Genomic DNA, 23,984 nt, shown 5'->3' on the forward strand with positions numbered 1-23,984 from the left:
CCCTGAAGCGATATTCTAGCATTGGGATGCGCTCGTTCTCCATCAAGCCTTTTTCCATTGTTGATGTGGAACTGTGATCATCTTTAGAGGGAGAGGCGTTCTGACTTTGAGTATTCTCAGCTTTTTTACGCTGGTTTCTTCCCGTCATTGTAAGTTTATCCTCCTGTGGTCTTTGAATTTACCAACTTTCAGATTAGGTCTCTTGAGTGGGCGTCCAGGTTGTTAGTTCCCAGGGCCAGAGCAGCGGCGTTAAAACTGATGGTGCTTCTTTGCCCAGGATTCTCTTGTCTGGCTTCCTTCTTGTGTCCGTAGTGGGCGACTCTGCCTTCCTGGGGCTCCAAACCTCGGTCAGAAGGGGAGCCGGTCCCATTTACTCTGCGCTGAGCGCTGCCCCGCCGAGGTGCTGTCACAGCTGCTGCGCTGGGCTCTGGTGTCATGCTGGGGGCCCTTGTGTGTCCTCCAAACCTGTTTACTCTGCTCCGAGAGCTGCCCTGCCGAGGCGCCGGCAGAACTGCTGCACCAGCGGAACCGCTGCGCCGGCCAGGAAAATCGCGCTGGCGACCCATGTGATTCCTCCACTGGGGATCTTCTGCTCCATGAGCAATCAGAATTTGTCTGAAAGTGTGGCATAGTCTAGTTCTCTGCGCCTTCACTGACAGCTGCAGTCCCGAGATGTTAGCAATCGGCCATCTTCAAGATCTAGACTTTTAACAAGGGATGCTGGTGTGAAGGTATCTTTTCATACTAACTAAAGCAACATCAAAAGAATATAAAATATATGTCTGTGAGTTGATTCAGAAGGAGGACAGAGTTTAAAATGAAAGTGAGGAGAGGGGACCCAACCTACTACTCAAACAGGAGAGATAAGGAAGAGATTTTTATGTGTGACCTGTATAATGGCAGGATGGGCTTCAGGTCCTGAAAGAACTCAGTGCTAATGAGACCCAAATTCCTTTCCCTCATCAGATTCAGAGAAACTTTAAGACTTGCAGCAACTATAGCTCAATAACATGGTCATCTCTCTGGAGTGGGACTTCATCTACATGAAAAAAACCATATTTCAGACCTTTATCATGACCTGTTTAAGCAATCGTTCTAATAAAAGGAAGGATATTGCTATTGAAAGAGTAAGAGTAAAGTAAGAAGAAAGCCTGTGAATGCTGAAAATTGATTACTTTGGTCTATGATTGGTTGTGTTAAACTTGTCTGCAGAGACATGAAGTGGCAGATAAAGGTGTGTGTGTGTGTGTTTATATATATAGCATAGGCAAGACATATAGCAGTACCACAGATTATGAGGTTCTGTTTATTAGACAAGACAAATTTTTGTTATAAGAAGCTTCATTCTCAAATATGGATTAAAGTTTTGGTGTTTTTAAAACATTTTTCATTTTGAAAACTAAGTAAGCTAAAAATTACTGTGCCGGGCATAGTGGCTCATACTTGTAATCTCAGCACTCTGGAAGGCTGAGGCGGGTGGATCACCTGAGGTCAGGAGTTTGAAACCAGCCTGGACAACATGCTGAAACCCCATTGCTACTAAAAATACAAAAGTTAGCCTGGCATGGTGGTGGGTGCCTGTAATCCCAGACACTCAGGAGGCTAAGGCACAAGAATTGCTTGAACTCAGGAGGCAGAGGTTGCAGTGAGCCAACTGAGCTAGCCAGACATCCTCAGGAATATATAAATTTAAAGGATTGTTTTCAGTGTTCATGGGAATATTTCAAGTCATATAAATTTTAAAAGTAAAAACTTTTCTCTGCCAATTTTCATTAGCTTGGTGAACAAAACATTTCTGGTAAGGGTACAGATTGGTACCTGGGCTTTATTTCTCCCAAACTAGTTCTAATACAGTACAGTAAGATACATCCTTGCAGAACCATCTACCACAGGCATCATGCTATTCCTGCTACATTTCTATGCCTGAGGGCCAGGAGGGCAGTTCAGCCCTCAAACGCAAGGAGAAGAGGAACCTCGACCTCCTGGGAGTTCCCTAGAGGGGAATGGGGTCCAGGCCCCTCCTGGGCTGGGCAGGCTTTGGATGGCAACTCAGCTCCTTCCTGACTAGGCTGCCAAAGACTTGTTCTCAGTGGAATAACATCCACTTATTCCTGTGGAAATGGAAAAACAAGGAGCTTTTTCTTCTATGTGCTCAAAGGCTCAAGACAAAGAGGAATAAGTTTTAAAGAAAAGAGTTTTGGAATTGGAAGAAGTTGCAATCAAGCTTCTCCATCCGGCCTGTGTCCTTGGAATCCATGAAGAAATTTTAAAATAGTATGTTTCTTCACCAAGGGGGAAGAGTTTAAATTTATCTGGACTCCATATATGAAGCTATATTTCAGCTGTATTAACTTATTAGTAATATTTTTAAAGAGTGATTTAGTTCTTACTGATAGGATATTTTGTGTCAAAAGTATCTCTTTAATGTTAGCAGTAATTAAAAATCTACTAATTATTATTTAAAATTAACTTTAAGACGATACCATTCTAGACTTGCATATGTGCCTGCTCAATGTATATTTTCAACATCCCATATAACCTAGACTTTGTTCCCCACTCCCTCAGCAAAGCAGAGAGACCCATTTTTAACATATGGAAGCATTTTCACACTGTGAGTTATTTTGAGTGAAAAATATGTGATTTACAAATGCTGTCAAATTAAATATGTATTTCCAAATGGTATCAGGTTGACCAGGCACATCCTAGTACACATTCTGCAACTTTCTGAGCCCTTGGGCCTAAATAAGGGAGCAGTGTAGAGAAAGAACAAACCGTTCTTTCTGGCATTATCAATCCAGAAGTCCCACATTTGCTGCTAATAAATTTATTCAAATAAAGACTGCAAGTAACTTTGTCACGAAAGCACACAATAGTCTTATTTAGAGACAATTCAAATTAGGCAGAAATGGGTATGCCCTGTCAAAAGGAACACATTCTTCTGAGTTATTGTTGCCAGTGGCTGACAAGAAATATATACATAGTGATTTTATATTGCTAGGATCACTATGCCATTTGCCTACAGACATTCTTGAACAAACCTCTTTAGAGTCAAAATATGCACAAATAATGACAAGAATAATAGAGCCATCTTGCAGTGTTTTCTATACAGCAAAACTGAAGTGCAGGTAGACTCACACAATGTAGGATCATGTCCCAACCAGGTTTGTACTCTGTACTATGGAAGGCAGGAGAGAGCCATCATAGCCCAGACATGTCACATTTCAGAAAAGAAGAAGATGTAAAATAGTCATTTAACTCACAATGGAAGCCAGGAAGGAAGTTGACTTAGAGAAAAAAGATTTGGAGTCAGCTCTCATGTCCTGTAGTCTCAGATCTCTAAGAATTATCTGTATGACCTGAGACAGTCCTGTAATTTTAGAGCCTTAGTTCTCTCATGAGCAAAGCATTTAATAACTAACTTCTTGAGGATCATATCATGTAATAAGAGCTGCAGCTTACTGAGCATTTTTTCTGAGGCAGGCACTGTGCAGAGGGTTTTACATACATGACCTTGCTGAATTGTTACAGCTCTATAAGGTAGATCTAATGATCCCCATTTCATAGGTGAGAAGACCTGGACTCCAGGAGTCCAATGACCTGTCCCAGTCTACACAGTAACTTGAGGGGATAGAATTTGAATCCAGGTCTGTTTTTCTACAAAGCTCAGATTTTTAAAACCATAACTCTAGTTCCTAGTAGTCATTCTTTTATTTACTAAATATTAATATATTTAAATATGTCTTATAATAGGTAAAGTATGACACAAATGTAAATTTTTATATTATGCCAGTGCATAAAAGAAGTATCCCTGGTGATCAGCCAGATCTAAATTTTCATACTACTTCTTAAAGTCATATTAAGTCAAACATTTCAAAAGGTAAAAGAGTAAAGACTAGTCATGATACACATATGCATTTCATATGGTAGCTATTATCTTTAAAAAGAAAGAAAAAATAATATTTCAAAGAATAATGTCCTTACACTAAAACAATAGTAAAATATAATGGAGCATGCTGTGATAGCCATTGAAAAAGATCTATTAAAAAAACAAAGAAAGTCCTTATAAAACCATTCTAGTCCCTGATCATCCCCAAATTAGAAGTTCACTGCACGTGATGATCACATCTTTGGGGATCAATTACAAAACATTTTCAAAAAAGATATATATAAAGGCAGAAGAAAATTCAGGGAACTGCCAGAGCTACAGTTTAAGTGGATAATTCCAGTCCTGGTAGCAATTAGAGTTGACCCATTTGGCAGTGCCTTCCCCTCTGCAGGGGGTTTGTTGCCACCCTCTTTCCTGCCAAGGCTGTTTACACAACCCTTTAAGCCCTGGCTAGAGTAGCCTAGTTCTATCCAGCGTGGAGAACTGGGTTTCCACCTTTCCTACACTACCAAGTGGAAAGAAGAAGTGTGCTAAAATCTAGGTGGGAGAAGCTATAGGGCAGAAACTTGGGGACCTCTAGGAGCTGCCTGTTCCCCATGCCCACTGAAGTACAATGAAGTCAAGGGTACTCCATTCTCAGTGTCTTTCTTTGACATCTTCTTTTGACTCAGTAGATCCTTTCAAATCCCCACCTCTGAGAGGACCCAGCAACAAAATCCTCCAGTTACCTTCCCAGTTGAAATAGGTTTGTCAGAGATCAGGTACCAGTTAAACACATGGAAAGAAAAGGTAGGGACACCTTATAAGCCACCCAAAATTTGGGGTAGGGGGAAATATAGTACATATTAAAATAGAAAAAAAAAGTTTATTATAAACACTGACTGTGATAGTATAATACTTTGAAATCCTGGAGGACAAAGCTATTAAATATATACATAACATTCAGCTGAATTCTTTTTTCCTCTATGCATACCTATAATAAAATTTAATTTTCAAATTAAGCACAACAAAAGATTAAGAATGATAATCTAGGATAATTTTAACAATATACTGTAATGTTACATGAATGTTGTCTCTCAACGTATCTGAACTGCAGCTGACCATTTGTAGCTGAAGCCACAGATGACAGGGCCCACTGTACTGGATTTTCTTCTTAGTGAGTTCCAGTCTACAGACTCAGATGAGTGTTTTGAATAAAGGAGAAGGCCAAGAACAAAAGCAAATGTCTTCCAGAGCTTTAGATGGCATCACAAAAAGATCTTCTGTTATTCTGGGGAAGTTTTGATTGCTTTTTGAACTCAGTAACTCTATCTTGCTCACACTTTATTTCCACATATTTTAATGTGAAGAACAATTAAGACCAAGAAGCAAGGTACTGTATGCTTGCTGGGCAGTATAACTCAGTAAGAAGTCTATGTTTGGCAAGCAGCATAGGGTTTGTCCTCTAATTCTGGGAGTCTGACACTATGGTAGAAAAAGGATTATTTTTTAATTTTTATATTTTCAAAGTTATACATATTCATGTGATTTAAGGAACCAAATGGTTTTGTGAAGCTTTTCTGATAAAACAGGAAACGCTCATCCTTGTCCCCTCCTTTGCTCTCCCTTTTCTTGATCCCCAGAGACAACCATATCTAACTGTCACCACTGTTTCTTTTGGCATTAACCTCCATATCTCCACATATCACGCTGTTTCTTTACTTTGAGGTTTAGGCACTATTGGCTTGTTGCTATGGAAGAATTAGCTCCCTTTCACAGATTTCCCTGAGCACTGCAACCACCACCACCACCACACACATGCATATTCCTCTGTCTTCCCCAGATCACAGAATCCTAAACTTGATTAGATCAGTATTTCGTATTGACTTTAAATGCTATTGCAACTGAGCCATGTAATATATTATGGTTACTCTTCCTTTTTTCTCTACTTATTGTTTCTCTGGAGTTAATAATTTTCATTGTTTTTGTTGTTGTTTTCTTAGTTCTCAATATTCTTATCACCAGTTGAGCCCTTAAATTTCCTACAATCTTCTAAACACCCTTTTGAAATATTCAACCACTTGAGATTTTCAATTAGTTTTAGTCCCACCTTCTTGGAGACATTATCCCTGGAGTCTCCTCAGGGACAACCCCTATTCTGGATTAGGTGCTCTCTGTGCTTGGTGTGTACTGACATTCTAAGACATCCCTTCACCAGCATCCCCTTTGTCTCTTGAGTTGGTTCTGCTGGTCCTGGATCCTTAGTTTACTATTTCTTTTGGTAGAGCACATCTCCAGAAGCATCCTGAGAATGGGTGGGCGTGGGATACCCATCTGAGACCCTGCAGTCTAGAAATGTTTTTATCATATTGTCACACTTAATCAATGGTTTCTGTTTGTATACAATTCCAGGCTTGAAATAATTTCCCCTCAAGGTATTGAAAGTATTGCTCTTTTGCTTTCTGATTTCCAGTGTTGCTCTTGGGAAACCTAAAGCTGTTCTGATACCTGACCCTTTGTATGTGACTTTTTTATTCCCCCTGGATACCATTAGGACATTTTCTTTATCCACAGCATTCTAGGTTTTCATGATATGCATTGGATTGGGTTAATTTTCATGTCGTCCTGAGCATTGGATGGGATCTTGCAATCTGGAGATTATGTTCTTCAATTTGGGCAAATATTCGTGATCCATTTGTTGATAATTTCATCTTTTTTGTATTCTATATTCTTTTTTCCTAGAGTTTCTATTAGTCAAGTGTTGAAGTGGATTTTTGGGCTAGTCACCTGGGTTTTCTTACATTTTTCTTCTATTTTCCATTTCTGTTCTTATGTTCTGCTTTCTGGTTGATTTACTCAAACTTATTTTCCAAATATTTTATTTTTTTAAATCAAGATTGATTATTTTGTTAATTCTACTATCATATTTTAAAGTTTAATTTTTAAAAGCATATTCTTGTTCTATGTTCTTTTTTAAAAATATAATATTCTGCTTCTATGTGATGGATGTTTATTATTTGTGAGTACATGAATGACATATATATATATATATATATATATTTTTTTTTTTTTTTTTTTTTGAGACGGAGTTTCGCTCTTGTTACCCAGGCTGGAGTGCAATGGCGCATTCTCAGCTCACCGCAACCTCCACCTCCTAGGTTCAGGCAATTCTCCTGCCTCAGCCTTCCGAGTAGCTGGGATTACTACTCGGGTGGCACGTGCCACCATGCCCAGCTAATTTTTGTATTTTTTAGTAGAGACAGGGTTTCACCATGTTAACCAGGATGGTCTCGATCTGTTGACTTCGTGATCCACCTGCCTCAGCCTCCCAAAGTGCTGGGATTACAGGCGTGAGCCACCGCGCCCAGCCATATTTTTTTTTTAATCACTCTTTTTATCCAATTTACTTTTCTCCTGTTTACTTGTTTAATCATTGTGTTTTATGTCTGATGATACATTGACTGCCTGCTTGTTTTTAAGAGAGGGACACAAAAAGCTGCCTGGCAGCTTTGTAGCTGGTAAAATGGGAGCTCATCATCTGGCTTGACCAGTCATTGGGGAAACTTTTTGTCAATATCTTTAGGTCTTTTCCTTAGGGCTGGTCAGACTTTCCAGAGAAAAATCTTCTGATTTTCTCCCTAGAGGAAATAACCTGGCTGCCAGCATTCTGTGAATTGAGTAGAACAAGAGCTTAACATTTTGTATACATGGTAGACAAAATAATGTCTTCCTAAAGCTGTTCACATTCTAATGCCCCAAACCTGTAAGTACATACCCTTAGATGGCAAAATAAAACTTGCAGATGTGACTAAGTTAAGGATCTTGATATGGGGAGATTATCCTAGATTATTTGGGTGGGTCCAATGTAATTATAAGGATTATCCTAAAACAAAGAGGGAAGCAGGAGAGTCAGAGTCAAAGAAGGCAATGTAATAGCAGAAGCAGAGGTTGGAGTAATGGCAAGGCCATGAACTAAGGAATGCAGGCACCTCTAAAACCTGAAAAAGTCAAGGGAATGTATTCAACCACAGAGTCTTTAGAAGGAATACATCCTTGCTGATCCATTTCAGACTTCTGACTTCCAGAAATGTAACATAATAAATTTGTATTATTTTAGGCCACTGAAGTTGGGATAATTTGTTAAAGCAAATTATAAGGAGAACTAATATAGTATGTAAACTTTCACCTAGTCCTTTCATTATTGATCCTCCACTTTAAACTGTGCTTGATGTTTTATCTTTTCCAGGGAATAACCCCCAGTCTTCTGCTAGGTTAGGAGAGGGACAGTTGCTTTGCTGCTGAATAGACAAAATATCTTCCTTATTTTCAGCCAAACATCATTTCTGCTTCCAGAGGTACTTAGAGGTACCAATTCCTGGACTTCTAGTGTTTCTGTAGCGGGGGAGTGGTCAGCCGGCTTGCTTTCTAGCATCCCCGCTGCTGACTTAAGCTTGCAGTTCAGCTTTCCTGGACTGTAAAGTCAGTTACCACCTACCAGCTTCCAAAATTTTGTTGCTATTATTTCTCTTCATTTTTCCTTGTATTTATGGTGGCTTCCTCTTCCTCCCCTGCACACACACACACAGAAACCCTGTTATTTTGTGATTTCTGATTTAAGGAGAAAGTCAAAGTTCACATGTATGGTCAATCAACTTTGACAAAGTTGAAAATCCTGTTATTTTATACTGATTTTTCTTTGACATAGTGCTACATTATGTCACATATCATACATATGGGACTGATTTGTGCTGGCAGAGCCATTTAGGACAATATGTTAGTGTTGAAGTTAAATAAATGGTTTTGGAAGCAAGTTAAATTGAAGTTAAATAAATGGTTTTGGAAGCAAGAGGCCTAGATTTAATTAAAGGTGTTGCCACTTACTAATGGTATGCATTTGAGTGATGCATTAAACCAAGCCTTAGATTCCTCATCTGTAAGTGGCAGAAAGCATATTTAATCCACAGATTATTAAAATAAATAATGTACGCCAGATGATGGATAAAAGCACTTGACCCACAATGTACCTCTCTTACGGAGAATTACAAATGAACTGAGATTGAATTAAATAGATAGTACTTTGGGTTCTTTCTTGTAACAGAATTGAATAGATAGTACTTTGAGTTCTTTCTTGTACTCAATGCAATATTTGTAAGGTGAATAAATGTCTTCTGTTAATGAAGTATTTTGGAAAAAACCAACAATTAATATTGAGATTCATTAAATGCTACACGAATCTTAAAACAAGCAAAATATCAAAATTAATTTTTAAGTTTTAAAGTATTTCTTATCCCCTCATTTTCTTCCCTTTTTGCAGAAGACTTTATTTTAAACTTCTAATTAGTCAATTTCTCTTAAAAAAAAATCATGGATGCATTTTTTTTTTTTTTTTTTTTTTTGAGACAGAGTCACGTTCTGTAGCCAGGCTTGAGTGCAGTGGTGCGATCTTGGCTCACCGCAACTTCTGAGATTCTCCTGCCTCCGAGTAGCTGACAGTATAGGCACAAGCCACCATGCCCAGCTAATTTTTGTATTTTTAGTAGAGATGAGGTTTCACCATATTGGCCAGGATGGTTTCTATCTCCTGACCTTATGATCCTCCCGCCTCGGCCTCTCAAAGTGCTAGGATTACAGGCGTGAGCCACCGCACCCTGTCAGATGGTTGGTTTTAAACAAAGAAAGAAAGCGCAGCCTCATCAACTCTTTTCTAGAACTTAGACTAGTCTCTTAATTAGATTCCTTATTTCCCCACCCTTCTCTCCTTCCCCCTAATACCCTTTCATAACCACAGGAGGGATGATCTTTAAAAGAAAAACTTCGTATCAGAGCAAACCACTTCCCTGCTTAAAATCCCTCTTCAACATCCCATTTTTCTTGAAATAAAAACAGAACTCCCTGGCAGAACCTACACGGCCTTGCAAAGCTCCAGCCTCATCTCCAGCCCAGTTCAGTATCCCTTGTCCACTGTTGCTTTACGGTATCAGCTACACTGGTTCCTTTCATTATTGAAATTTGCCAAGCTTCACCCTTTCTCAGAGACTTTCTCCTCTTGCTTTTCCCTCTGCTTGAAATGCCCTTCTTCCACGTTTGCCTGGATAACTTCTAAGTCTGCCTAAATATCATCTCTCCTGGAAACCTTACCCTCAAAAAAAGATTCTCTTGTTGGTTACTTGTCAAGAGCCTGGCACTTCCTTTTTATAACGCTTACCCCAGTTGAACTTCAATACTGTGTAATTAAGTACTTAGTTCTTTTTTTCTTCCTCAGTGTAACCTCTATAAAAGGTAGGGACTACATCTGTTTTCTTTACTGTTTTATTCATGTTAAAGGAAAAAAATTTAGACAAATCAAATTTATTAGATTAAATTAAATTAATTAGAATTTAATTGAGCAAAGAACAATTTGCGAATTGGGCAGCCCCAAACCATAATAGGTTGAGAGAGACTTTGATGCTACCATGTGGTCAGAGGATTTAGGGACAGAAAAAGGAAAGTGACCTGCAGAAAATGGAAGGGAGGTACAAAAACAGCTGGATTGGTTACAGCTGGTTTTTGCTTTATTTGAAGAGTTGGCTTCTTGTGATTGGCTGAAACTCAGAGAATGGTAGAGGAGTAGGTTACAGTCTGTTTCAACACCCAGTTCACTATGAACAGAGAAACATTTAGGCAGAATTTATAAGGAGGTAGCTTTAGACTAAATTTAACATCCACAATACTGTGCAAAATATCTTATACATAGTAATTTCTCCATAAAAATTCACTAAATAAATGGATTAATTAATGACTAGTAGAAAGAAAAAAAGGCTACAGTTTAAGAATATAATTTTAAGGACCCCGTTTTTACTTTCAGATTCTCCTACTGGGTGAGGTAAAAAATCTGCTATAGACCCAATGGCTTGATAAATGCTTACTTTTGACTCAATCTTTAGAGCTAAGAGAATTGCTTGAGAGAACCTAGGTGGAAGAAGCATGAAGGTTATCTCTTTGCTAACCAAGTTCTGGGCAGTGTCAAGGAGAGAAGGTGGCTGCTCTGTCACTAATGCACCTTCAATTAGACCATGTGTCCCTAGCTCCCAGCACAATGCTTGCACTAAAAAGATGCTCAATAAATATGTGTTGAATTAGCAGATAAAGGTGGCCTTTCTACTTTGCCATATGCCTTCCAAGCTGCAAGTAACCTCTGTGACTTCCTCTTTAATGCTGACATTAAGGATCACTTTTGCATATTTTCAGCTGTATGTTTTGATAGAGGGAAAGTCAACATATTATTTGTGAAGGCTTAGGTCAAGCCACGCTATTTAAGGATAACTGTCCTAAGCCCAGTTTACAAGAGCCCCATTTATTATTCTAATTCATAAATATTCCAGTGCACATTCACAAAAACCATTTCTTTCAAAGTCTCTGAAAATGTCACTGCTTACATCTAATGTAATTTTTGGAAAAGGAGCTTGTTCTAAGAAACAATAAAGAATTGAAATATAGTTTCATATGAATGGTAATGCCAATATATTAGTGAGGATTTTCTGCTGGGGATCACTTGGCTCCAAGGGAAGACAGCATGGTAAGTGCTTGCATAAAAAACTAAACAGTTTATTTCACTGAACTGGAAGGAGGTACCCAAGTTCACATGGCTCTAGGAGATCCACAAAAGCTATCTGCAGACTTTATGACACTCTCTTATGCGATAAGATTGTGGGGAAATGGGGAATCCTTTTCTGGCATTTAAAAGATGTCTGGTAGTTTCTTGAAAGTTGTCAGCTAGAACTTTTTTATTCAGCTCTGTGACGGCAAATTACCTCAGTGCATGCCAAGACAATATATTGGTAATGGCTGCTATAATGAGAAAAGTTCTGAGGTCTTACTTAGTCTCCTCAAGAATGTGTTGTCACCACTTAGCAATGATAGTTATGAGTTTTAGAATGGGGATTGGTGGAATGCCAGATATTTAATATCCTTAAGGCTTTTTTGTTTGGTTTTATTAAAATTTAAGTAATTATATCTAAAAGTCTCATTTAGTCTTCACAAAAACTCTATGAGGCAAGTACTGCTACAATCTTGATTTTTTTTTCAGATGAGGAAACTAAAGTAAAGATACATTGTTTCCCAAAGTATTTAGTCAATTAGTGGTGGACTTATATTTGAACACATGCTTATCTAAACTAACTCCAGAGCCCAAGTTCTTAACTGCCATATAACATTTCTTAAAAATTCTGGAGCTTTAAAGCTGTTATCACTTATGTATACCCTAGAATGAATGAGTCTCTTTCTACTGTCTTATCTAAGATAAGAAAAAACAAAATATTAATAAGGCTGGCAAGGTTCAATACAAACTTTATAACACTGTGTAAGACTAATTTTTTATCTAAATATTAAAAATGAAATTTGGTGTATGACTACTCTAGTGAAGGAAATACAAATTATTTCTGGATATTTTAAGGTTATAATGCAGTGCATACCTATCATTTATACCTCCACATCTAATCTAAGTGGAAGTACTACTCCCAGATTAGGTTTTTCACTCATTGAAACTTTTTATTCTTAAAGTAATGGTGTTAATCACTATGTCCTGATGAGATTCTAAAGGTTCTTATGTTTTCCTTAAACACTTAAAGCATGTTCATTTAATGGGATTCTCTGTTTATGGAAACATACTGCTATCATTTCTTCCAAGTATTTATTTCTGTAATTAACAGTTAAATTATTTATAAATGTCCAATTTATAGAATCCATGTAAAAATAGCTTGACTTTTACCCAAATGCAGAGAAAACAAACAAACAAAAGTCTTCGAATATTTTTAGTTGGTGGAAGAAATGTCAGAGTATGCTTTGATTTCTTGCCTGTTTTCTTTTTTTCACAGAAAAATCTGTCATTGCTCAACCAATATTTGTTTTTAAAAAGAGAGAACACACTTTTAAGGTAAGATTGACTACTTCTTTGTTTAATGTTACTTTGACCAAGATAATTATATTTCAGGAAGCTAGTTATCCTGAAAGACATCACTGCTGCATAGGTTTATCCTGTTCTTTACTAGCACAGTAGTGCCTCCGGATTATTTATATAGTCAGTATCTACAAACATCAGTATGGCTGGAATGGGTAGCCAGAGGACTTGTCTTGCAGCTATGGATAACATACTGTTTTACTATAGTAATATCTTTATTTGGAGTAATTCGAAAAGGGGAGGAGCTGAAAGATATTAGGAGGGCTATAGCTCTTCATGAGTCCTCGCCACTGACCTGGCCTAAAACTAGGTAAAAAATAAATTCTAAATTATGATATCTGATTTAAAAGGGGTCTTTTGAACTCTGTCTGCTTTTTTTGGCATCATACTAAAATCATCCATTTTGAAAGACCAACAATAAGAATAGTTTCTGGGCATGATGGCTTGCACATGTAATCTGGCACTTTTCAAGGCCAAGGTGGGAGGATTATTTGAAGCCTGGAGTTTGAGGCTAGCCTGATCAATAAATCAATACCCCATCTCTAGAAAAAAAAATAAAATGAAATTAGTCAGGCTTGGTGGTACATGCCTGTAGTCAGTCCCCGCTACTCAGGAGCCTGAGAGAAGAGGATTGCTTGAGTCTGGGAGTTCGAAGTTGCAGTGAGCTATGATTGCACTGCTGCACTGCAGGCTGGGTGACAGAACAAGACCTCAACTCTAAACAAATGAACAGAAACAAACAAAAAACCCCACTAGATTCTCAGTTTAGCTTGTTTATTGGTATTCATTCTGACTCATGAAGGTAATTTAACCTACTACCCACAAAAACACTAAACAAAAAATCCACAAATTTACAAGAAAAAAAACAAACAACTCCATCAAAAGTGGGCAAAGGATATGAACAAATACTCCTTAAAAGAAGATATTTATGCAGCCTGCAAATATAGGAAAAAAAGCTCATCATCACTGGTCATTAGAGAAATGCAAATCAAATCCACACTGAGATACCATCTCATGCCAGTTAGAATGGTGATCATTAAAAAATCAGGAGATAACCGATGCTGGAGAGGATGTGAAGAATAGGAAAACTTTTACACTGTTGGTGGGAGTGTAAATTAGTCAAAACATTGTGGAGTACAGTGTGACAATTCCTCAAGGACCTAGAACTAGAAATACCATTTGACCCAGCAATTCCTTTACTGGGTATATACCCAAAGGATTATAAATCATTCTATTATAAAGATACATGCACATGTATGTTCATGCAACACTGTTTACAACACCAAAGACTTGGAACCAACCCAAATGCCCATCAATGATAGACTGGATAAAAAAAATCTGGCACATATATACTATGGAATACTATGCAGCCATAAAAAGGATGAGTTCATGTCCTTTGCAGGAACATGGATGAAGCTGGAAACCATCATTCACAGCAAACTGACACAAGAACAGAAAACCGAACACCGCATGTTCTCACTCTAAGTGGGTGTTGAACAATGAGAACACATGGACACAGGGAGGGGAATGTCACACACTGGGGCCTGTCAGGGGGGTGGGGTGCTAGGGGAGCAATAGCAGGGAGGATAGGGGAGGGATAGCATTAAGAGAAATACCTAATGTAGATGATGGGGTGATGGATGTAGCAAACTACAATGGCATGTGAATACCCATGTAACAAACCTGCATGTTCTGCACATGTACCCTAGAACTTGTATAATAATAATAATAATAATAATAATAATAAAAAAACCTCCTAGTCCACTGTTAAAAAAGAAGATTCCTGGGCCCCATCCTAGAACAACCATTTCAGAATCTTGAGAATAGGTGCTTCAAAATCTACATTTTAAACAAACTTCCACAAGTGAGTCTGCAGTCATTGAACTATAAAACCACTGTACTAGACTTTTGGTTTTTCTTGACTATGCCTAATGAATGAAGGTGAACTGCTTTGTCCTGGCCGGGCTGATTAGCCCTGGCTTCTGAGAACTCTATAAAGTGGCAGGGTGGAAATCTGATATACTAGGTTGATGCAAAAGTAATTGCGATTTTTGCCATTACTTTTAATTGCCAAAACAATTGCCAAAACTGCAATTACTTTTGCAACAACATAATACAAAGGCAATACTCAGCTCTCCTTAGTGGTTTTGTTTCCTTTCAGAGACCTGCAGAAGACACCTGGTATGAAGCAGCAGAACCAGGTAATAATTTTCATTCTGTATTCCAAAATCAATCTTTATAAAAAGAAAATTAGCAGACACAAGTATTTTGGAATGTGGTGCAGACTATGTGAAAGTTAATGTTTTTTTCTTGTTTTTAAATATGCCAGTAGATTCACTTTTGTTTGCGAAGATGATACATAGGTCTCTGAGAACACTGATGTTAGTTGCTAAAATTCACTATGCTCCACTCCCTTCGCCTATCAGAAACATTCTTTGTAGACCTCAGAATGCATATACAGTTTTTTTTGCCAATGCCACTCATTTCTGTTTCACACTAGGATGATATGCCTATAGGTTTATAATCAATCAGCAACCTATTAACACCAATATTTAAAATAGTGTTTTAAGAGTTAATGTGTTATCAAATGATGATCTGTGTAGACAAAAGAAAATTCTGTTTATCTTACCCTCTCATGAGTTGAGGATAATTTGTTACTGCAAGTAATTTTCGCCTTTCCATTGCTTTTCTTGCAGAATGTAATGGTTTTTCAAGAAAGCGTGTGCGGTCTTCATCTTTTACTTTTCATATTACAGATTCTCAGTCCCAGGGAGGTAGGTATAGCCTTGGATGTTGACTGTTCACTGTTCTGTTTATTCTGAATGCAAAATTACTGAGAAACTTTTCAAAAAGGCAATGTTAAAAGTCTATCAACTGAATAGTGTTTATAATATATTGCTATGTGAAAACAAGAAGCTATACAATGGTACAGTGAGTCAGTTTTTAAACATTCCATATATCAGCATTGGGAAAAATACCAAAAGGACATAAGCCATGAGGTTGGCAGTGGTTATCTTAAGCAGAGGAATTGCAAGTGATTTGGTCTCCCCACAGTCATGCCTTTGTATTTTGCTGTGTTTCCAAAGTTTCTGCGTTGACCATGTATTATATATGTAACTAGGGGAAAGGGTCATTTTTAAGGTAACCACCTATTTAAATAAATGGATGTTTACCCTTTGAAAAGAATTTTATCATACACTGTATTCTGAGTAAATCAATAAATTAGTTTGTTTCTCTTCTATGCTGAAAGCACTCCAGTGATTCCTTTTATAATGAGCTCTAAGGCTTCTGCTTTGTAATATAGCATCTGTGTATATATTCCTTCTCCACTGTGAGTTCCTTGAGGTTATCTTCATGCCTGTTAGTATCTTACATATGGTGAGCACTAAATATTTACCGTTGAATGGAATTGAGTGGAAATCAATTTATCATCCTCATCAGATGTACTCCTTGTTTGTATCAATAAAAAGATTTTTCTAAATTAGTGTTACAGAAATTTTTCCCAAACAGCAAAACTCCAAATCAAAACAAAACAAAAAACTCACTTTCTTATTGACTTTAGCTTGCAATCTGCTTTTAGTGTCAACCTTGTCTCAGAAGCAGATGAGATCTTCATCCTTCATTGATCTCCCAACCTTCCCCCATTCTGGGCTAGGTAATAAAGAGTTTCTAGAACCTCAAGCCTGACACTCTGACTTTTCAAAATCATTCTTATTAATGATAACTTTTCTTTCTTAGCTATCACAAAATGCTGACACTTTAGAAACAAATCAAATAGAGGCCTTAGCAAAGTATGCATGGAAGAATACCTTATGAATTCTAACTTCACAAATTCAGAGTACGTGTTTTTACCTTTGGTAGAAAGTTTGAACTTAATGTTTTTTAGGATTTTACATTTATAACAGCATTATTTTATTTAAGGCAGCCCTATAAAAGTAAAAACACTTTGCATTATTTTACTTATTATTGTCCATCTGTGTAGTTTATAATGTATAATAGTTAAAACATGCAATTATGCATTAGACTCATATTTTAAGCTTCGCATATAAATCCATTAAAATTTCCACTAATTAAAACATTACTCCTCTTTACTTGAAATTTATAATGTTTTGCTAAGTAAAACTATTTTATCATAATAAAACATTTGAAATGTTTGGCATTTTCTCCACATTAAAATGATCTCTATTGTCATTCTCTATTCTCAGGTTTTTATTTCTACTAAACAATCAACTGCCTTTTCCAAGTTAGGTTTGCCACTAAGAAAGAAAAACTGCAAACTACTTACTTCCTTTGAATTGATCCCCATCTACCCAGGAACTACAGAATTTTTCAACAAATAAATCTATATTTTTATTAAAAATTCCAGACATGACTGACCAACAGCATACCCAGTACCTTTCAGATGCAGAAGAGTCACTTTTTAGTGTCTCTAACCCTTCTAACCTGACTGACAAGCTCAGACATTAAGAGAAAGAGATCCTGGTAGGGTGTAGTGGCTCATGCCTGTAATAACAGCACTTTGAGAGGCCAAGGCAGGCAGATTGCTGCAGGCTAGGTGATTCAAACCAGCCTGGACATCATGGCAAAACCCAGACTCTATTAAAAATATAAAAATTAGTTGGGCATGGTGTTGCACACATGTAGTCCCAGCTACTCAGGAGACTGAGGCAAAAAAGAGAGTGAGAGAGAAAGAGAGATCCTAATCCCAGAGGTAAAGGTGTTCTCTTTTATTGTATTTGTACATAAAACAAAGGAATGGCTTTAAGATATCTACACACCTGCTTTAATTCATTTTTTACTGGACACTCACACAAAAAGAAAGAGCATCATTGTCTTTTATGTTGTGCAGTAAGCCCCATTCTGTTTTACATTTTGCAGAATGTTACTGGTGTTTGGAAGTAGAAAAATGTGGCTCATTTTTTTGTTGATGTTCAATAATAAAGATTTTAAAAAACATTAAATTGAACTTTGAAGTAGAGAAGGGATTCTACCCCAACATTTATGTTATGACACCTTAAATAATACTTAGAAGAAACAATTATTCTCTTCTCATTTTCATTAATTAAATGCTAAAGGTTGCGGTTTCTGCAATTTTCAGTCAACAGGAGATCCCTTTGAACTGTATAGAAATTCTATACTTGGAGCCACCACCATGGTCTTAACCCTGCCAACACACTTATAGAAAAATAATTTATAAGATGGGTCATTTTTACTTTTTACTTCAGGAATACTGATTAAAAAGTCAGGGAGCATAGGCAGACTTTGCTAACAGTTCTATAATATTCGATAAGAGCTACATATTAATGCTGGAGGGTTCATTACCAATTCAGATTTTATAGTCTGCAGAATTTCTGACAGTACACTATTAATGGTTCTAAAAAAGGCTACCTTTTCCACTAGTTACCTAATTTTCATTTAGATTTCTGAAAGTAAACAGAACTATGTAGCAGAATGCATCTGGCAATCCCATTTTTAGCAGAGCTAGAGCTCCAGAGAGCCACTACCTACTACTCCGTTAGTGCCAATTGCGACATCTACTGGTAAGTTCAGAATGGGATTATTAAGCCCCAAATAGTGTAGAATCTGACACTCTCCTGTGTTTAAAAATTTTTTAATATTTTTTTCTTACAGTGAGGAAAAACAATGTTTTTATGACATCAACCCTTGTGCAAAGTAATGTTGATATAAAGAGTGCAGAACAAGGTATGTAGCTTCTATTTCAAGAACCTCAGAAATTGTGTATTTTGTCACCTATATTTTCATCTCCATATATATATATATATATATATATATATATATATATATATATATATATGTGTTGGAGGCATGGAGGTAGGTCAGAGTGACAACAAATGAAGAAATAATGTAGATAAGCCAGATTTCATGATCAAAATGAATAGTTATTGAGCAAAAGCTAGGCAGGGTGTGAGTAGTAGGCAACTCGATGGTTATTTTGACTTTGATTAATCAACATCAGTCCCTCATTTAAACATGATTTTAGAAAATAAGAATATATTAGTTGAAAATAGGGAGTAAAGAAATGTTTTGCTAAAAATACACTTATCGTTTAATTCTATTCTTTTAAGGTCCTGTGAAACATTCTGAACATGTTCTTAGACCTGCTATTTTGCAGCTACCTCAAGCTCGAAGTTGTGCAAAAGCAAGAAAAACATTTGGACACAAGGCATTGGAACCCTGCAAGACTAAAGAAAAAACAAAAAATAAGGTGAGGAAGCCCAGGATGACAGGACTGACCTCAATCCCACATCCTTCTTTTTTATAGGTTGTTTCAGTCCCCCATATCCAGAAATAGGAGTTGCCTGAGCTTTGTTTTGTTGCTGGGCTAGATAGCAAAGAGTCCTTGGTAACCTTTTTTTTTTTGAGACAGAGTTTCAGTCTTGTTGCCCAGGCTGGAGTGCAATGGAACCACCTCGGCTCACCACAATCTCCGCCTCCCCAGTTGTGTCCGCTACCAAGCCTGGCTACTTTTTGTATTTCTAGTAGAGATGGGGTTTCACCATGTTAGCCAGGCTGGTCTCGAACTCCTGAACTCGTGATCCGCCTGCCTCAGCCTCCCAAAGTACTGGGATTACAGGTGTGAGCCATCACTCCCAGCCCACATCACTTCTTAAATAAAAGTAAAGAATTATGTAACACAGTGATAATTATTACATTACATTTAAACGAAAACAATAATATACTTATCTAAAATTGAAAATGTGTTTTACTTAAAAATTACTTATATAGCATTCATAAATGATGAAATGATTTTTAAAATTCATAATGGATCTCCCCAAATCATATATGACAAAGTAAAGGTTTAGAAATATAAAAATATTGGTAAGCGCTGATCAAGTTCAAGTCCCTTACTTTGCTGATAAAAAAAGATGTTGAGTGGGTGCTTTGTTTAGATAAACAAAGACAATGGCAGAGTCGAAATTAGTACCAATCTGGTATTTTTTTACACTTCCATGTTTCTGTCCTTATTTCACTAAGTGAAAACAAAACAAAGCAAAACTATGTGACCAAGTAGTTCAGCTAGAAACAAATGGCTAAGATGAAATAACTCTCAAATTCCAACCTACCTATCTTGAGTCATATTTCTCCTGTGTCTACTTCTGCTGGGAGACAGAGAGGTAGCACTACAGCAATTGAATATATCCCCAAACCAATATCTGCATGGCTTAAGTAAGTTACTATCTCTTCAGAAAGGCCTGTGAAGAGTGATTTGGACATTACATAGTTGGAAGTTAGAATTCTTATCTGTCTCTGGAGGCTTTCCAAGCCCTCCCAATTACACTGTAGAGGGAGTTCTCTGCTCCTGTTTTGCTGGAATATAGGTCTGGAGTGAACCCCTGGTATGACCTAAACTGGCAAAGCTACACTTGATGTTGACTAGTTGGCAATGTCCCTGCCCCTTTTTTGACTACTAATTCTGGCCCCTGGCTTTCTCATTGCTGTCCTCATAAAAAACAGGGTCACTGCTCTGGGATAAGACCCCAGCTGTCCACTGTCCAGTACTCAGCTTTACAACTTTAGAGACACCACAAGATTTGTGAGACTACAACGCTTCAATGTAAGAGTACAGCTTTAACAAGGTTACCAAGGGCTGGCCAGGCACAGTGGCTCATGCTTGTAATCTCAGCACTTTGGGAGGCCGAGGCGGGCAGATCACCTGAGGTTGGGAGTTTGAGACCAGGCTGACCAACATGGAGAAACCCCATATCTACTAAAAATACAAAATAGCCGGGCGTGGTGGTGCCTGCCTGTAATCTCAGCTACTTGGGAGGCTGAGACAGGAGAATTACTTGGAAGGTGGAGGTTGCAGTGAGCTGAGATTGTGCCACTGCACTCCAGCCTGGGCAACAGAGTGAGACTCTGTCTCAAAAAAAAAGAAAAAGAAAAGAAAAAGAAAAAAAGAAAGAAGTGATGCGGGTGTGGTGGCTTGTGCTTGTATTCCAAGCACTTCGGGAAGCCGAGATGAGCGGATCTCTTGAGCTAAGGAGTTCCAGACAAGTGTGAGCAACATAGTAAAACACTGTCTTTACAAAAAATACAAAAATCAGCTGGGCATGGTGGGAAGTGCCTGTAGTCCTAGCCTGGGAGGAGGAGGTTGCAGTGAGCCGAGATGGTGCCAGTTTGGGTGACAGAGTCAGACTGTCTCAAAGACAAAAAAAAAAAAGGAAAAAAAGAAATGTGCATGGTGTTTGTTTTAAATTATGTAATAGAAAGTATAATATGCTGACTAATTTCTAAAAAGTTGTATTGCATTTGATTTTAAAATGACATGTACTAAAAATATAGAGCAAAATTTTAATTACATGCTATGACATCAAAAGTACATCAGTATATCTTTTTTGGAAGAATTTTTGTAAATCTTGCATTGCATATTTTTAAAATAAAATTTATTAATGTATTTCTTGTGTTTTCTTCCTAAATGATCAAAGCATAAGAGAACATTTCAAGCTATTGTTTGTATGTATTTTTGAATAAATTATAAGGTCTAGTGAAGAAACCTTATTTCCAGTTATTGAAAAGCCCTATTGTATATGCTCATCATTAAATTTTCTATTTAATGATCTTTAAAGATCCAGAGACAGACTTTATATAAGATGCTATAAAAGAATTTTGGCCAAATGAATGTAATTGAAAGATTTGGTGAAAACCATCTCTAGGTGGATTTTGTAGAACCATTATCTTTATATTTCTTATTAACTTGTATATCAAAATCAGAGAAATTATTTTTCATCCTATCATTTATCGGTGGTTACTTACAATCTATAGATTAAACAATATATGCCTATTTTAATTAACATAGGAGTAAAAACTACCATTTTGGCTGAGAGATACAGAATCTGAAGTACATGCTCGTACTGGTCATGAGCATGTACTTTGATCTTTGCTAACCATCGCACATACTCTCTTGATACATGTTTGTCAGTTCTCAAACTACCGTTAAAAAGGAAAAAGTACTCAAAATTATTTTTATTGATTGATATAAAAATTTAAGTGGAACCATACTCCATCTGACATTAAAAGACATGAACGCCCTGGAACATCTTTGTGAATCCCTGGTCAAGGAATGAAGGTGTCCACAATACACTAAATACTAGACCAGACAATTTATAGGGCTTCTTCCAATTCTAAAATTCCTCACTCTTACATTTATATGTTAATTTAGGTATTGTACATACATGTATGTACATAAGGCAAAGTAACTGGTTAAGCTGCCAGTTGAAAATTTCAAAATAAAGAGATGAGTGGAGTTTTCTCTCACATTGGGTGACTATGATGGTGACATTCTTAGGGTGTTTCCAAGGATTAAATAGTCCTGAAAGAAAGCTTTACTAATCCAGAAATGAGAATTAACACAATTTTACTAAAATGGCAAAAATGACAAAACATAGTGGGATTTCTGAATATTATAATATTCTGGTATTAGACATATCTCCATTGTATGTGACCTGGGCAAGTTATTTATGTTCTTTGTGTCAGTTTACTCAACTGTAAAATATGGATAATAGAAGTACAAAGTGTATAGATAGAGTTGTGAGGAGTGAATGAGATAGTACATAAAATGTTTAGGGCAGTACTTGAACATAGCAAGCTTTCAATATATTTAATGACAACTATTGTTTCCTTGTCTGATGGTTTTATAGCAAAGTAGTCTTTATAAACTTTTTGATGGATTTCTTTACTTTCAGATTTCTGAGGGAAATTCCTATTTGTTAAGTGAAAATGTATCAAGTGCCAGAATTTCAGTCCAGCTGTCTACTAACCAGCACTTTTTAGGTGCAACATCAGTAGGGTAAGTTAATAATGAGAAAACAGAAGGGGTAGCTGTTCATTTTTGCATTCTTTCATTATTATAACCATTCATGGAAAATCATTTTCTTGTATGATGATTGATCTTGTATGGATCAACTGCCAAGATTCCGATTTGAATGGAGATTTTATAGGAACACAACTTTAAAATATTTTTTTAAATATTTGATACTTAAATATTATCATACAAATACTAAATTATCTTCATTGTCTCACTGACTTGGGTGAGAACTTTTTGAAAAGATGTGGCTAAACTTTTATTTAGTTGGGCATAAATTATCTGTTTAGTAGATTAGCCTTTCTTCCTCTCTCTCTGGCCTTTTTTTTTTTTTTTTTTTTTTAATTTTTTATTGGATTATAGGTTTTGGGGTACATGAGCAGAGCATGCAAGACAGTTGCGTAGGTACACACATGGCAGTGTGCTTTGCTTTTCTTCTCCCCTTCACCCACATTTGGCATTTCTCCCCAGGCTATCCCTCCCCACCTCCCCCTCCCACTGGCCCTCCCCTTTTCCCTCCAATAGACCCCAGTGTTTAGTACTCCCCTCCCTGTGTCCATGTGTTCTCATTTTTCATCACCCACCTATGAGTGAGAATATGCGGTGTTTCATTTTCTGTTCTTGTGTCAGTTTGCTGAGGATGATGTTTTCCAGATTCATCCATGTCCCTACAAACGACACGAACTCATCATTTCTGATTGCTGCATAATATTCCATGGTGTATATGTGCCACATTTTTCCAATCCAGTCTATTATCAATGGGCATTTTGGTTGATTCCAGGTCTTTGCTATTGTAAACAGTGCTGCAATGAACATTCGTGTACATGTGTCCTTATAGTAGAACGATTTATAGTCTTTTGGATATATACCCAGTAATGGGATTGCTGGGTCAAATGGAATTTCTATTTCTAAGGCCTTGAGGAATCGCCACACTGTCTTCCACAATGGTTGAACTAATTTACACTCCCACCAACAGTGTAAAAGTGTTCCTTTTTCTCCACATCCTCTCCAGCATCTGTTGTCTCCAGATTTTTTAATGATCGCCATTCTAACTGGCGTGAGATGGTATCTCAATGTGGTTTTGATTTGCATCTCTCTGATGACCAGTGACGATGAGCATTTTTTCATATGATTGTTGGCCTCATATATGTCTTCTTTCGTAAAGTATCTGTTCATATCCTTTGCCCACTTTTAAATGGGCTTGTTTGTTTTTTTCCTGTAAATCTGCTTGAGTTGTTTGTAAATTCTGGATATCAGCCCTTTGTCAGATGGGTAGACTGCGAAAATTTTTTCCCATTCTGTTGGTTGCCGATCCACTCTAGTGACTGTTTCTTTTGCCGTGCAGAAGCTGTGGAGTTTCA

General features: G+C 37.1%; 1 protein-coding gene across 3 annotated transcripts in view; it reads left to right on the forward strand.

The window, feature by feature from the left end:
- RANBP3L (RAN binding protein 3 like) overlaps positions 1–23,984 on the forward strand; it is a 68,855-nt gene that overhangs the window by 22,261 nt on the left and 22,610 nt on the right. For 2 of the 3 annotated variants that reach the window (XM_002745050.6, XM_017969956.4), the window contains exons 2-7: positions 12,718–12,776; positions 14,962–15,001; positions 15,497–15,574; positions 18,432–18,503; positions 18,887–19,026; positions 22,505–22,608. In XM_002745050.6, coding sequence (XP_002745096.3) covers positions 12,718–12,776; positions 14,962–15,001; positions 15,497–15,574; positions 18,432–18,503; positions 18,887–19,026; positions 22,505–22,608 — 493 coding nt within the window. Of the gene's footprint in view, positions 1–12,717; positions 12,777–14,961; positions 15,002–15,496; positions 15,575–16,380; positions 16,456–18,431; positions 18,504–18,886; positions 19,027–22,504; positions 22,609–23,984 lie in introns of all 3 variants that reach the window. The other variant, XM_017969957.4, reaches the window with a different exon arrangement.

Source organism: Callithrix jacchus, chromosome 2 (assembly GCF_049354715.1).
Source record: "Callithrix jacchus isolate 240 chromosome 2, calJac240_pri, whole genome shotgun sequence".
NCBI lineage: Eukaryota > Metazoa > Chordata > Mammalia > Primates > Cebidae > Callithrix > Callithrix jacchus.